Raw genomic sequence first — 15,820 nt, 5'->3', positions numbered from 1 at the left:
TTCTTCATGTGTTCAATACTTTTTCCCTGTGCCATTCCACATTATTACAAATAATTTCATTTCCGGACATTGTATGTATGGATCACTTGGGTTGTTACCGACATCTGGTGAAAATTTCATGTCATTAGCACCTCTAGTAATATATTTACTGAGAAAAATGGTGACATGTTCAATACTTATTTTACCCGCTGTAAATTATTAATTTCAAAGTTCTCTGATTGGACCATTTTGAAGGCTATAATGTTTTGTTTGCATGTTGTGTGTGTGTTTTTTGTAGCATTAGTAAAAACTGAAAAATGAACCAATGAACAGATTATTTTTAACAAAGCAACAGCTTATTAACTGTAACCAACACATAACTAGCAAATGACCAGTCATTAACGTTTGATGTGGTAGCTGAGATTCATACTCAGCTCTGAGCACTAATATATTGTGCAGGATTTTGCAATATCGCACAAGTTCAAACATGACAGCATTTGTAAGGTTTGTTAAAAAAAGCTATAATGTTGCTCTTTCTCATCATAAGATACTATTAGTTTAAAATGCTGACATGGAAGACAGCAGATGCATTTCATCAAGGAAAGCCAGGCTTTTAATATGCTTTTTATTTCAGAAATATATCAAATTTCAAACATCATTCAAGTAAACTTAAATCATCAGCTTAGAGTAAATGACCATATTTGGGCAATATAAATAATTGCAGTGATCTACTAAAAGAAACAACATGCAAACTTTAGCACTTGCTCATGCATTATAAAAGTCACAGATAWGGTTACAGAACCTAATTGCACATCACTGTCAGCTTAAGTTACCACCAGGGAATCACATTTCATGGTTGTTTCACTTTTAGGCAAAGGACCTCTCACTTTCTTGGCTTGAAACAGTTCTCCATGTAGATTTTACAGCAAACAGCCTGGTTTGAAAAAAAGAAAAAAAAAACTGCAACTCACTCATGTTGATTAGAGTTTCAATGCTGATGGATTTTTGGAGAGATATGCTCAGCTTTTCAGCTTCCTGGATTTTTCTGCTGCTGACACAATCTGGAGTTGCTTCAGGTAAGAACAAATTTAGTACATCTCCCAGTTCTTTTTAAAGTATAATTATCTTTATAATAATAAACACTTGTACATTCTCTAAACTTGTAAGAATCCTCGGAGGGGAGCGCAGACCTTTTTCTCAATCAAGAATCAGACTTTGATCAGTGTCCAAAAGGAAAATACTTCAACCAGAAGCTTTGTTTGGACTGCCCCTCTGGTCATTTGTAGGTCATCACAAATATTTTTGTATTTTTTTACTGTTAGTGAAAGAATATAATATATATCATATCAGAGTTACGTTTCAATAAGTTTCAATAACATGTTTCCTTTATATAGTTGCCCTGGCAATGTTTCTGCACCTACAAGGTGTCCCGCAGGAACATTCAACCTCTACACAGCGAAAAGCAGCATCACTGACTGTAAGGTAAAACACACCTGCGGATTTAAATAAAATAAAATAAAAAAAATTCAGTCAAACATTTTAATGTCTAAAAATGGAAACATTTTGCACTTTAGACTGAAAATAAATTCAGTATATTAATTTTCACAACCATTTTTTTATTTCATTGTATGAAATGCACACAAAAATCTACTAAAATCACAAGGAAGACTTTTCCAGGATTCATTGCAGAATAATGCAACAGATCATGATGACTTTGCACAGTACTTGATTTTTCTGTGATTGCATTCACTCATTACCTACTGTTCTATGTTTCAGCCTTGTTTTCCAGGTCTGATCAGTTCAGAGGACAGAGTGGACTGTAGGCTGTGTCCTGCTGGCTTTTCATGTGATCCCACCAATGAGACAATTTATATATGCCCTGCAGGACAACATTCTCCAGAAGGGGTTCTGCAGTGTCTGACCTGTCCTTTTGATTCTATTTGCATATATGGATTCCCTTATAAGGTCAGGATTAATAAAACAAGGGGAAAAATGGTTAATCATTAGAAAATGCTTTTACAGTTTGCCAAAACAAAATCTGAACCACCTTTACTCCAGCTGTTTTATCAATATGCGTCTATAGTGTGGACCTGGAAAGGAGCCAGATGCAGATCACACTGAGTGTAATGACTGCTCCCCAGGTTTTTATTCCACTGCTTGTACTGTTCAGTGTCTGGCGTGCCCAGCAGGTAGTGTAGCTAACAGAAATGACCTCTGCAATGTGTAAGATCTGGTAAATGTTCCACAATCTTTAAAAGCTCTTTCTTCCACCTGTTATAGYAAGCTACTGTCCAGATAAGGGGATGTCTCAGCCGCTGCCCTGTCCTCCTGGCTCATCCTCCACACCTGGACAGACCTACTGCCGTAGATGTAACGACACGTCCTCGCTGTGTGGGGTAGCTGCGGCACCGCGCTGGAGCCAAAGATTAGACCAACCCATCACTTGTCGAGCAGGAACCTACAAGCATATGAATGAAGACTCAGCTTGCATTGTCTGCCCAAAAGGTTTGAGTTCATTACTAGATTCATGGTGCTTTTTTTTCTCGTGAAGGAAACCAAATAAATGTTTCGATTTGTTTGTTATCATCTCAGGTCATTATTGTGTGGGAGGTGTTGCTTTACCTTGTCCTGCCGGGACTTACGGCGCTAAAGAAGGTCTGCAGAGACTGAAGGACTGCACAATTTGTCCTGCAGGTAACAGCTGTCTACAAACTTCCAACTTCATGTATTTTCAAGCACACAAGTTGTATTTTACTAAATCCTTGTCTGATCCATGAATATTTTTTTTCAAGGGTTCTACTGTCTGGAAGGCAGCTCTCAGAGACCCACCTCCCAGTTCATGTGCCCACTGGGCTATTACTGTGAGGAGGGCACCACCACTCCTCATGGGTCACCTTGTCCTGCTGGCACAGCAGGGGAACAACTGGGTCAAACTAGTAGGGCAGCCTGTAAGAGATGCAGAGAGGGACGCTTCTGCCCTGCAGGTAAGTCTTTGCATTTACACACTCACTTCGAGAGAGCAACAAAAACTGAAACACAGATACACGTGTCCCCAAAAGTAACTATATCGATATATGGGGAAAAAAAAAAAAGTAGGTTATGATAAGACATGTTTTTTTTTCTCCAGCACTAATTGAGTGTATTTTTGATGAGTCAATGTCTCCAAACCTATGCTTTTCTCTGTGTTGTTTAAATCAGGCACATCAGGTCCAGGCCTCCCTTGTGCTCGAGGAAGTTTTTGTCCTGCTGGAACCTTGGAGGAAGTGACATGTCCTCCAGGCACCTTTACCCCTCATCAAGGAGCTATAAGTAAGTTTGCATGCTCCACTTCTGTTTATATATACAATAATAAACTGCAGCCACAGTTCTGAAAAATTAGGACATTGCCAAACCATTGCATTCTCTTTTTATTCATAATTTACACAACATCTCTTCTTTTTTACTGAGGATCTATGAAATGGTCCTATGTATATTTACACTTAGTTTCCTTAAAATCAGATGCTCAAAACTATCCATGCAATTATTGCAATTAAATTTTCGTTTCAGAGTCCTATGCTTTTGCTAAAGTTCATTTAAACTAATCCGAAGCTATCAGAACAAAAGGTCAATGATTACATAAAAACCAGAGTTCATTTAGCAAAACATACAGGTGAGAAAATTCAACAGATGGACACCCAGAAGAGCAATTGGAGAAAATGAGTCAGTAAGTATGAGCTGGGGAAGTGAGTCTAGTATATGCAAAATGATGGATGAGAGAAATCTTGCAGAGGAATAATAATAATAATAATAATAATAATAATAATAATAATAATAATAATAATAATAATAATAATAATAATAATAATAATAATAATACACTGTATTCTTTCAATGCACTGTGAATTTTCTCTCCAGGTGTGAAGGATTGTCTCAAATGCCCAGCTGGTTTTTACTGTCCAGAGGGGACAAGAGATCCAATGCCATGTCCATCTGGCTCTTTTAACCCCTTGGAGGGTCAGGATGAGTTGGCTGACTGCAGAGAGTGCTATGCAGGGAAGGCCTGCACACAGATTGGTCTGAGAGCCCCTGATGTGGACTGCATGCAGGGGTAAATAACCACCTCATCACTGAAGCCTGCGTCTTCACACTTCAATTTCCAACCCTTTATCTTTGGTATTGAAGATCACCCAAGCATTTTGAATGCTGAAGAAATTGGTATTTGCCTAATCCTGTGCGATCAATTTGTTTGATTCCACCCAGGTTTGTGTGTCCTCTTGCATCCTCAAAACCCAACGCACCAGCCAACGCCTGCCCACCGGGGACACTTAGCAATCGCACCAACCTTACTGACCGCTCGCAATGTCAGCAGTGTCCTGCACGATTTGCCTGTTTAAGAGGTGAGACTTTATACATCTGTTCATGTGTTATATATTATGTGGATTTCAGAAAATATAATATATCCTGATGTTTTACAGAGCTTATTGATGTATTACTCTAATTTATTTTGTATTTAAGAGTTTGAGGCAACATGTTGATCGATGTAGGGATTTTCTAAGCCTTGTGGATGTGTTCTGCTTAACAGATGATAATTACAGAGAAATTAAATTACAAGTGATTGTCTCTACTAAACTGGTTGTTCACTCTACATTGATCAGCTTGTTTGAAAATGTATTATGGGTAACTTGTTTTAAAGAGAACATAGCATGCAAACACAACTTCTTTAGTCATTACATGCATTTTGTTGTGTACTTGGAGTCTCTAGGAGTGCATAACAGTTTAATGTAATCTCTTTGGGTCATATTTTTCAACCTGTCATTTTACGTCAAAAAACATTATTCCATATTGGTAACGGTACAATTTCTGATCATTCAGGAACTGGTGGTGTCCAAAGACCTCCCCTTTATTGCTTTGCTGGACATTACTGTCCACCTGGAACCATGTTTCCAACCCAGTACAAGTGTCCCATGGGGACATGGAGCAGTCACAGTGGGCTAGAGGCTGAAAGAGAGTGTCAGCGTTGTCCACGGGGCTGGTACTGTTTGGCCGGCTCTGCAGCACCAACGGGCCGATGCAATTCTGGACACTATTGTCCTGAAGGTAAACTGTGTGGTGTATTTCTGCTGGATCATCCAGGCAATACAAAAGTGATTGTTCTGTAAATGTTCATAAAATAGCATTTGCTTGAACTGCTATGAGAATTTAAAAAAAGTGTTTTAAAACTGCAGGAATCAAATCAACCGTCATCTTGTCCACTCAGCTCGAATAACGCTGTTCTGAAGTTCTGAACTGTCCCTTTAAGTGCACCTCTTCGTATGAAATTGATTTGTCTTCTCCTGAGTTATAACCATGAGTCATCCATGTGAATATAACTAAATCAATGTTGCCTCAACAGGGACTGCATATGGCACCCAGTTCCCCTGCCCTGCAGGCACTTACAGCATCCAAATGGGCAACAGACACAAAGAGGACTGCTTGATTTGTCTCGAAGGCTCATTCTGTCAAGCAGGAACCTCTAAACCTTCACCTTGCCCACCGTAAGCAGAATTTAGAAGATATGGTAATAATGGTGYAGATGCTGTGACTAGATTTTGCATTAACAAATTATGATTCAGTGAATCTTATTTATCCCATCTTTCCCAGCTCTACATTTCAGCAGTTGAAAGGAGGGCAAAGGCCAGAGGACTGCTCTCCTTGCCCTGCTGGCTATTTTTGTCCCCACTCAGCCACTATCAACCCCAGAGTGTGTGGAGCTGGCAGCTACTCTGTAAGGCCCCATTAAACACAATCCAACTGACAGAACCAGTGGAAACCAAACGCTGGTGTATTCTTATCTATCCATAAACCATTCTGATTGTCCTATTTATAGATTACATTTCCCACCCACATGCGGTCGTCTTACATTACTCACCTGGAGTGTATGTCTGTAAATGTCAGCAAGAGAAAAAAAGCAAAGTGCTTTTTTATCATAGATAATCCATTTTTTTCCTCTATTTTCTCAGATTGAGTCAATTTTAGAGTTCCAGCATTTTCCAGGTTTCTTTTTACTTGACTTGTCAGTTTGTACTTTTCTGTATCCCTCCCCCGTGCCAGTTCATATCTTTAACTCTGCAGAGCTTTCTTCACATTCTCTTGTCTGTAGGACGAAGGCTCTGTGGAGTGCTCTCCATGCCTGCAGGGCCATTACTGCAGTGATGAGACCACCACTGAGGAGGCTATGTTAAGTGTCATGGTGTGCCCCCCTGGTTTCCTGTGCTCCCAGGGTTTGGCCAGAGACCCCCAGCGCTCTGCCACTCTCTGCCCTCGAGGTTTCTACTGCCCAGGAGGAGGCATTGTGAGTCAGGGGATGATGCTCATGAATGGAATGAGTTTATAAAAGTATACATACAAATGTGCATAAGGGGGAGGCATGTTGTTACAGTTATTTGCTGTTGCCTCACAAGAAGAAGCAGGTTCACTTCCAGGTGTTTTTATGGGGAGTTTGCATGTTCTTCCAATGCATGTTAGGTTAATTGGTGTGAATTGTTATTTAATTTAGCTTTATGTGGCCCTGTGATGGACTTGTGACCTGTCCAGGGTGTACCCCACTTCTTGCACAATGACCGCTGTAGATGTTTATTTAATTACCTTTATTTAACCAGGCACATCCCATTGAGATCGCAGATCTCTTTTGCATGGGAGGCCTGGGCCTGAAGACAACCTATTGTATGTGTTTTTGTGCTGTGGGGGAAACCAGGACCACAACCAGGAGAAACCCATGCAAGCATGAGTACAATGCAAACTCCACACAGAAAGACCCCAGGCTTTAACTGGGGATCGAAAGCAGGACSTTCTTGCTGTGAGGCATCAGTGCTAACCACTGAGTCGTCATGCTGACAAATATGTACCAGCTCCTCTCCAACCTGGAAAGGAAAATGCAGGTAAATGTAATAAATAAATGGATGGATGAGCATAACCTAACCTGCAAATGTTGTTTCATTTAAAGAATCCCAACCCAATTCCTTGCCCCAATGGCACATATGGAAAATCTCCTGGTCTACGTGATGAATCAGAGTGTATCCGGTGTCCTGAGGGGAAATACTGTTTTTCCCAGCAACCTCAGGAGCAGCCAATTACTAGACCTGTAAGAATAAACAGCAGCAAAATAACCACATCAAACTTCAATTGTCTGATTAAAAATACACTTATTTACATAAAAATGAATAGCCGTTTTTACACTATATCTTAATACTGTTTGTGCCAATAAAATGTTGTATATATCATTTTGTTCTCATGTTTTAGACAGGGGAGTGTCCCAATGGACACTTTTGCCCCCCAGGAACTGGCTTCCCCTACACCAATCCCTGCCAGGTTGGTAGATACAGGAACAATACACTCAGTCACAGTGGAGAAGTGTGTATTTTATGTCCATCCAGACATTACTGCAACAAACTTGGAACTGAAATGCCATTACTCTGCCCTCAGGTAGAAAACACACCTTTCTTTTTTATTGATAACACCATGTAACATTTGTGCTTGTCCCAATAAATACACAAGCGAGAGAATTTGAGCCATTGTCACATTCTGTTGTGCTATTCAGGGCTTTTTCTGTCCAGAGGGCACGTCTATTCCCAAACCTTGTCCCGAGGGAATGTACAGCTCCCGCTCTGCTCTCAGTGATGTTTCAGAGTGCACACCCTGTGGCGGAGGCCAGTACTGCACTGGTTTTGGACTTGKAGAGCCTTCCGGAAGCTGCAAAAAGGGTTTCTACTGTAGAATGGGAGCCAAGTCTGCAGTATGTCAAAACTCTTTCTGTAAAAGAAAATGAAAAATCTGTAGATGGTAAAATTGTGTAATTTTTTGTTTGGTTTTTAAATCCCAGTATTGAAGTCCTATAAATTGGATGTAAATTTATAGTCTATAGTTGAATCAGTTTTTAGTCACCCTTGTTGACTCCCATCAGGTTTCTGCTTATTGAAGTGTGTTTATGTGCCTTTTAGATATTCAAAAGTTTCTTCCAATATGTTTGCCATAAAACCACACCCATCACACAAGCAAGCATTGTCAAATTTTTACTGTAGATAGAAGACACCTATTTAAATAAAGTATTAAATGGTATTAATTTGTATCTCTTCACATCTGTGTCTTTTTATTTTATTCAGACTCCACTTGACGGACCGACTGGAGGTTTGTGCCCACCTGGAAGTTATTGTCCTGATGCGTCGATCTCCCCCCTCCCCTGCCCCGCTGGCACTTTCAGCAACAGCTCTGGACTCGCCGTCCCGGATGAGTGTATTAGCTGTCCACCGGGGTAATCTCACTCCTCTCTGCTTTGCAAAGTGATTACTCAGATATCATCCGACTGGACAATGTTGAAGTTAACGCCTTCACTCTGTGAGTCATCGTGCCTTCCTCTTTCTCTGTCAGTTTTTATTGCCTAGGTTCCAACAACACCTCACCTTCAGGACCTTGTTTTCCTGGTTTCTACTGTACTGGAGGCTCAGCTTCACCTGTTCAGAATGAAGCAGAAGAAGGGTTTTATTCTTTGCAGGGAGCAGCCAGGGCAGAGCCATGTCCTCTTGGCACTTTTCAGCCGGTGCGAAGTAATCCACACAGAATATCACTTTATCTGAACTGAAAGTGTGCTGATAAATTTTTAAAGCTCTGTGCTTACCTTTAAAATTCCTCTGCAGCGTCGGGGTGCAGGGTCGTGCGTGGAGTGTCAGGCAGGCAGACTGTGCAATCAAATGGGTTTGTCCCAACCATCGCTGTGCCCCGAAGGACATTACTGTCCTCGTGGCTCTTCTACTCCTCATACCTGTCCTCCTGTCAGTATTTCTGTTAGGATCTGCAAGACTATAATAATCTAAACTGAATTCTTCTTGTGTGTCATGRTTGTTGTTTTATTTATTTTTATTAAGCCTCATAAGTTTATTTATGTGCTATCTTATTGTTTAAAATAACATGCATGTCTGGAAAGGGGAAATAAAGGAAAGGAATATTTCAAATAATTTGAGTTTATTTTGACCAGATTGAGAAGCTAATGTCCAGGTGGGTCCAAGATCGATCTGAATTGTTGCCATGCAACTCCAATCATAAAAGTTTCATACAAATCTTTACACTGTAGACAATTTTTGCAGACATATTATGTAGAAATACATACAATTCTTCAAAACGCCCCACGCTGCACCTTAACTGCTACAATTGGCTACTACTGCCAGTCTGTGCTAGTAAATAACCATAAAATTGTTTATTGTATTTTATTTTTTACTTTATTTAACCTTTATTTAAGCCAGGTGTCCAACTGAGATTAAAAACCTTTTTTATAAGAGGAATATGGTCGAGATAGGCAGCAGCAAATCCATGTAATATTATGTAGATGTAAAGGTTTAAAACTATTGTTTAAGAGAACCACTATTTCTAATGACTGTGGTTGTTTTAATACAATAGCAATCCTAGATCAAGGTCATCATATACCTTTTTAGGCTAGCCTGTAGCTATTGATAATGCAATAATAATAATAATAATAATAATAATAATAATAATAATAATAATAATAATAATAATAATAATAATAATAATAATTCTGATCAACATTAATCTCATTCTCCAAACTGATGGCATCAAAGTGTTTTCTAAAAAGTAGTTTGGACGGGGTCTGTCTGGGCGGAGTTTGCATATTCTTGTGCTTGTGTGGGTTTCCCCCACCCCTAAAACGTACAATGTTGCCTCCAGGCCTCCCTTGAAAAAGAGATCTGAGATCTCAATGGGATTTGCCTGGTTAAATAATGGTGAATAAATAAATAAGATATTTGTTTTTATAATCCTTTCACTGAACTGAACATTTCAAAAGTTGGAAATAGTCCCTTTAAACCTGCTTCTCCTGGCTGAAGAATAGTTTAATTTATAAACATATAACCTGTACTTCAATAAGCATCTTTATAAATACATCACTGTATTGTCACATCAGATTATCTTTTGAATGCAACAGCTGTCATTATTTCACTCTCCAAGCAAAATGCTTGAGACTTAAGTACAAAACTGTTTTACGTTTGATATTTTAAATAGTATACATTTATTGATTGTGCTCTCATGTGCTATGATTTTTTTTATTCTAATTATCTGGTTTTTCAGGGTTCTTACTCTGACCAACCCAGTGGTGAGGCTGTGCAGCACTGTCGACCGTGTGAGGCAGGTTGGTTTTGTAACAGAGCCGGCCTCACTAAACCTGAAGGTCTCTGTGACCCAGGACACTACTGCACCTCGGGAGCCTCCACTGGCTCTCCCGTAKGTCACACTAAAATAACTTCGAAAATGTCTCTAACAAATGGCAGACTAAACTCTGAATTGTAGGGAAATACTTTTTTTTACATCTTTTCCATCACTTGTTTTAGGAAATAAAATCAAAATTTTATGAGATATTGCAAGAATAATGAAATAATAAGTATGATTTCTTCTTTTTTTTTTTTTTTTTGCAGCCCCTGCCTTGAATTAAAAGGCTTTTAAATTAATGTTTTCAAATCATATCGAGAAATAAAAATTTTTTTACTGGCTTTATTCCTCTGATGTGCTAAGATATTGGGATGCCTTTTTCTACAGGAAGGTGGAATGTATGATCATTTCTTTGCTATGTGCTTGTTGGCAATTTATGTCTAGAATTTAGTTTTGCTCAAGTGAGGCAGTTTGTCAGCATGGTGCTGTGTGAGCGGGGGAGGGAGCATAAAAAAAGAGAAACAGGGCAATTAACGAGGTAAAAATGTCCTGGTTTTTGAATCACAACGTTGTTGATTTGATGGCAGCTTTTTTTTTTTTTTTTTCGCCTGTGCGTTGCCATTCATCAGCAGTTATTTGACATAAGTATGAATTTAAAGCCATGTTCCATTCCTGTTTGTTTCAGTTTAAATAAATTATTGACATTTTCTTCTTTTGGTAAGCTTCTTTTTGACGGTGCGTAGGACTTGAATGACAGCTCAAACTGCCCACAGCTTCAAGTTTTAACTGTCTGAAACAATCAAAACAAAGCCAAATGGATCAAACTTCATCACATATTGAAGCAAAAAGATGATTTATTCAAGTTTGGGTGGGGGTGGGCAGTCTAAAGTTTGGAAATATTCAGTTTCAGTCATGATGGAGATAATTAATGGATAATTCTCTGAACTCCTGCAGGTTGCTTTAGCCTCTGGTGATGTGTGTCCTGCTGGCTACGTCTGTCCACGCGGGACCAAGTACTCGCGACAGCACCCTTGTCCTGTAGGAACCTGGAGCAGCTCTATAGGAGCCCAGAATCTGTCGTCCTGTTGGCCCTGCCCACCTGGACTTTATTGCAACAGCACCGGACTCAGCCAGCCTTCAGGAATATGTACTATTGGTATCAAAACATTTAATGTTAACATGGCTTTCATCATTTTGTGCTTGTCCCTGCTCTTTCTAAATGTATTTTATGAGAAGATACATTTGCCACATTCTTCACCTGTAGATAATTTCCCACAGGTTGTATTGCTAATCAGCTGAAATTATATTTAGTTATTTATTCTTATTTTTCCTAATTTATAGGTTATTACTGCTTAGGAGGGGCAGAGTTTTCAAAGCCCTCGGATGGGATGACAGGAGACATATGTCCAGTTGGATACTATTGTCCTTTAGGCTCAGCTTTTCCTATACCTTGTCCTGATGGGACTTACTCAAACTCAACAGGTACAAAAACATAAAATGAGATCAAATGTCAGCAGAAGTTTTCAGTATAAAGTGAACATCTTGCTTAAATTTTGTTTTCATTTTCTTTATAAACAAAGGCGCAGGAATGTGCAATGACTGTCCGTCAGGCACATACTGTCTGTCAGGAGAAAGTGTCCAGTCCTGTCCAGCAGGCCACTACTGTCTCGGTGGAGGGGTTGAGGGCATTCTGCCGTGCCCACCTGGCACCTACAGCCCTCAGCTCGGTCTCAGTCAGGTGGAGCAGTGCCTCATTTGTCCAGCAGGTGAGAGCATTGTTTCATAGTTTTCCTCTCCTCTGTCGCTCTAAAAGCCATTTGAATTCTGCTRGCAAAATGTGGAGTTAAAATTGGTAATTTATTTTCAGTGTGGTTTGAAACTAACTGATGTAAATTCAAGGCAACAATTTAAGTTTTAATCATATTTAGTTAAGTAAATGAGGGGGTATATTATGATGTTGTCAGCATTTGTTATGAACACTATACCACCCCAGTGATGATTTCTACAGGTTTCTACTGTGAGGACTGGGGGCTGTTTGAACCTAGTGGACCCTGTCAGGCTGGTTACTACTGTATAGCAGGTACGCTAAATAAAATGAATTTTTAAAAAAAGTATTTCCTTGTTTTTTCTCACAAAATGAATGCAGATGTCTAAACCTTAATGAAATTATCAACGTTTCAAGGTGTAAACTTTGAGAATCCTGACGGCAACTTCAGCACAGGGATAGGAGGAGTGTGTCCACAGGGGAGATACTGTCCTCAGGGCACCGGACTCCCTCTGCCCTGTCCGCCTGGGACGTACTCAGACAGGTTGCTCGGCCCAAACCGTACATATTATTTTAACCGGGTGGCCWCGGATGTTTGTCCATGCATGCACTCAACCTTTTTTTTATGCCTGCAGTTTGTATCTGATGGACGCCTCTGGCTGTACTCCATGCCCGGCGGGTCAGTTTTGTGCCACGCCAGGTCTCACGCACCCATCTGGTCAGTGTCAGGCAGGATCCTATTGTCCAGGTGGAGACACAACAAGCACAGGTACATAATCAGAATGCTGATTATGTATACACTTCATCATTTCTGCAAATTAAAAAAAAATAAAAGCATGATTTTGATCAGCTTTAAATATAAACAAAACTGTGATGGTTCATTAATTGAATTTCTTGCAGTAAAATCTATCAGAATTTCTGTGTGAATTTAAATCTCATGAGTAAGCTTCATATGGAAGAGAATCAGAGGGTGATGAATGCAGGACACCCTGAATGTGGGAGTGCATTTGATTGAATGAATGATTACTGAATTAATCATGCGCTTCTAACTAGATTCATCACATTAGGAGCTAGGCAGTGCTAATTTCAATGTTCTAACACGTTTAATTGAATTTTCTCTCCAGGCTCAGAAGGAGGGCTTTGCCCACCGAGTCATTACTGCCCCGAGGCGAGTGCCAGGCCTGCGCCCTGCCCTGCTGGAACCTACACCAACCTGACAGGTCAGCCAGTGTGTTCCCGCTGCCCCGCAGGATATTATTGTCCAGAAAAGACTGGCAATTTTACCAAGTTCCCCTGCCCTCCTGGATTCTACTGTCCTGATGGTATTATCATGCAAAACACAACCAGCCATCTGGTTTTTTCTTGTGCTCTTAAAAATATTGACTAATTTATTTAAAACTAGTGAAAATTCTCTAACAAAGAAGACTGTCATATTAGCTTTGATAATCAGTTTCTACTGTGGCAACTTTCTTTCTTCAGTTCGTACACATACATGAAACGTTTTGTAAATCCCCACAAAGCAGTGGGCTCTTGCCTAAAACACAACTGTCTTATGCATGCGCAGGAACCAAGCACGCTACCCAATTTCCCTGTCCTCGAGGATACTACAACCCGGAGCCCATGACTCAGAGTCTGGACAGCTGCCTGCCTTGTCCTCCAGGACACTACTGTGAGAAAGAGCGGCTGACCAACGTGTCGGGAAGATGCAAAGCTGGTGTGTAACCGCGTCTTTGTGCATTCCTTCCGAGCACATAGTCACAGTCATGCAGCCTAGCTTCGCAATGTCAAGGCTGTTTTCTCCGTGCCAGCCTGTTTGGCTTCGGGGAGCCGGTGAACTGGTCCAAAGCAGTCTGCAAGACTCTGAAGAGAAGAACAAAGCGTGCGCACGAAGCACGAGACATCACATCTCCACAACAGCAGCAGTTCAGCAACAACAACAGCTCTTAAATAATTCTCTGTATATATATTATTTATTTATGTTGAAAGCTGCAAAAGAGCCTGGTCCTAAAAGGAAGTCATGTATTGTTCAGAAGTCAGGGGTTGAAACTGGATGCATMCCTGTCTGGTTTGTGAAACCATTTTATTCCTCCTCAGTGTCTCATCTCACTCACAGTTCTCAGTTTTTTCTTCTTTTCTTTCTCTGGAATGTTGAGTTTCCCATTTTACCCATCACTGAGGGAATTATCATGTGGTTTCTGCTTTGCAGGTTGGTTCTGTGTGTCTGCAGCATGGAACTCGCAGCCCTTTGACCTTGACAATTACACAAATGCCAACTGTCTGTGCCCAGCTACCTCCACAGGGGGGCGCTGCCAAGCAGGCTTTTACTGTCCTTTGGGAAGCTCAGAGCCCATACCATGTGCACCTGGAGCCTTCTGTAACATTTCAGGTATTTTGATAGATAAAGGCATATCTACTAGTAGGTTTATGAATACAAAATACTAATACATAAAAGTTCACGTCTAGAACATTAAAAAGAATATTAACAATTTGCTCATAGAAAAAACAAAAATGACTGTGTAACATTAAGAACTTTTTCTAATATGTGTKAAGTTCAGCTGAAAAATTGTTTATTTCACATTAAACATAAATGTATCAAACAATTTTATTTTTAAATGGTCTCTGCAAAACTTGACATATGATAAATTTAGGTCAAGCAGATATTAGTTTATTGGTACAAGTGATATTACAAATGTGAGGATACTGTGCAAAATAGAAAATAACATGTTAACTTAAAAATACATATTCTTATTTTAATGCCAGAAACTTGAATATAATAAAAATGGAGGCATGCTTGTTGTGTTGCATCACCTCTTTTTTAAGCACCACTTRGGAAACTGATGAAAACAGATTCATTAGTTTTGGGGGAAAGTTGTTTTACCTTTTGTAATGTGGGCCTCCAGGAGTGCAAAGTTCCTCCTTTTTTAATGTTTATCAAGTTTTTAGTGGGCAATAGTTACGTGCTACAAGACCAGTTTTATGCCCATACCCCATAAAGTTCCAGTATAAATATATTTTAAACCTTTAAATAAAGTTTTTATTCTAATTTTAACCAGACAACCTAGCCAATGACCAATCCAACCAGGGCCAAGAACAAAAACTGATATACAATAATAATTCTGCACCATTCTATTATTCTGTGGTTAAACACACATTACAAAGAAATTTCAATATTCTTTGTTTTATTTTAGTTTGTTTGAGTCTTCTGCATGACACCCAGCAAAGTCATTTTACCTTCTTAACTGTGGAAAAAATGTTGTATAATGCTTGTGAAATGTGGAAATGTCTTGCTGACAACTCATATTGACCTTTCATGACTCAGACATTGTCTAGATCAGAAGATCTGTTGCTCCAAAACCTACATAAATCATTCGGTATAAATAGCGCACTCACAGCACCCATGCCCCCTGCAAAAAATACACCATCATACATCACAGATTCTGGCTTTTGAACAGCAAGCTGATAAGAAATTGGATGATCCTTCTTTGTCTTCAGCCTGGAGAACACAACTTTTGTGATTTCCCAAAAATATTTTTAGCTTTTGCTTTATAAGACTGCAGGWCATTTCAACCATGTTTCCTTATGGAGCTTAATAAATAAATAAATAAATAAATAAATAAATAAATAAAGTTACTTATTTGCATAGTATTTAAAAATTATTGCAGTCTTGACACTGTGAACCCTATCCAAACTTGTTTCCCCTCATTTAGAACATTTTAGCATGTTCCATCACATTTATAATGAGAATAAGATTTTACATAAAGAAAACAAATCATTTTAAATAATGTTTCCTTATTCATTTCATTATTTTAACAGATTTAAATTGACTTCCAACTACTTCAGGCATTTTTTTTTACATTTCCTAAAGCATCCCAGCAATTGTACAACTAGACTTTTGCACACACTATGGGC

General features: G+C 39.4%; 1 protein-coding gene across 1 annotated transcript in view; it reads left to right on the top strand.

Annotated features, from left to right (window-relative positions):
* The first annotated feature begins 767 nt into the window (after positions 1-767).
* The window catches only part of LOC106515448 (SCO-spondin), a 62,273-nt gene continuing 47,220 nt past the window's right edge, over positions 768-15,820 (top strand). Inside the window, exons 1-31 of the mRNA XM_014005264.1 lie at positions 768-1,055; positions 1,147-1,261; positions 1,374-1,461; positions 1,756-1,944; positions 2,063-2,168; positions 2,260-2,484; positions 2,572-2,673; positions 2,772-2,963; positions 3,178-3,288; positions 3,874-4,066; positions 4,219-4,355; positions 4,831-5,055; positions 5,351-5,492; positions 5,599-5,722; positions 6,098-6,289; positions 6,941-7,078; positions 7,237-7,419; positions 7,535-7,729; positions 8,097-8,245; positions 8,362-8,530; positions 8,628-8,762; positions 10,069-10,221; positions 11,101-11,302; positions 11,488-11,628; positions 11,727-11,912; positions 12,155-12,226; positions 12,329-12,455; positions 12,547-12,680; positions 13,036-13,233; positions 13,476-13,625; positions 14,118-14,297. Of these exons, the coding sequence (XP_013860718.1) occupies positions 953-1,055; positions 1,147-1,261; positions 1,374-1,461; positions 1,756-1,944; positions 2,063-2,168; positions 2,260-2,484; positions 2,572-2,673; positions 2,772-2,963; positions 3,178-3,288; positions 3,874-4,066; positions 4,219-4,355; positions 4,831-5,055; positions 5,351-5,492; positions 5,599-5,722; positions 6,098-6,289; positions 6,941-7,078; positions 7,237-7,419; positions 7,535-7,729; positions 8,097-8,245; positions 8,362-8,530; positions 8,628-8,762; positions 10,069-10,221; positions 11,101-11,302; positions 11,488-11,628; positions 11,727-11,912; positions 12,155-12,226; positions 12,329-12,455; positions 12,547-12,680; positions 13,036-13,233; positions 13,476-13,625; positions 14,118-14,297 (4,756 nt within the window). The 5' untranslated portion in view covers positions 768-952. The remainder of the gene's footprint in view (positions 1,056-1,146; positions 1,262-1,373; positions 1,462-1,755; positions 1,945-2,062; positions 2,169-2,259; positions 2,485-2,571; positions 2,674-2,771; positions 2,964-3,177; positions 3,289-3,873; positions 4,067-4,218; positions 4,356-4,830; positions 5,056-5,350; positions 5,493-5,598; positions 5,723-6,097; positions 6,290-6,940; positions 7,079-7,236; positions 7,420-7,534; positions 7,730-8,096; positions 8,246-8,361; positions 8,531-8,627; positions 8,763-10,068; positions 10,222-11,100; positions 11,303-11,487; positions 11,629-11,726; positions 11,913-12,154; positions 12,227-12,328; positions 12,456-12,546; positions 12,681-13,035; positions 13,234-13,475; positions 13,626-14,117; positions 14,298-15,820) is intronic.

This window comes from Austrofundulus limnaeus, unplaced genomic scaffold (assembly GCF_001266775.1).
Source record: "Austrofundulus limnaeus strain Quisiro unplaced genomic scaffold, Austrofundulus_limnaeus-1.0 Scaffold29, whole genome shotgun sequence".
Lineage (NCBI taxonomy): Eukaryota > Metazoa > Chordata > Actinopteri > Cyprinodontiformes > Rivulidae > Austrofundulus > Austrofundulus limnaeus.
The sequence above is the reverse complement of the archived record's forward strand: the minus strand, read 5'-3'. Positions and strand labels throughout refer to the sequence as shown.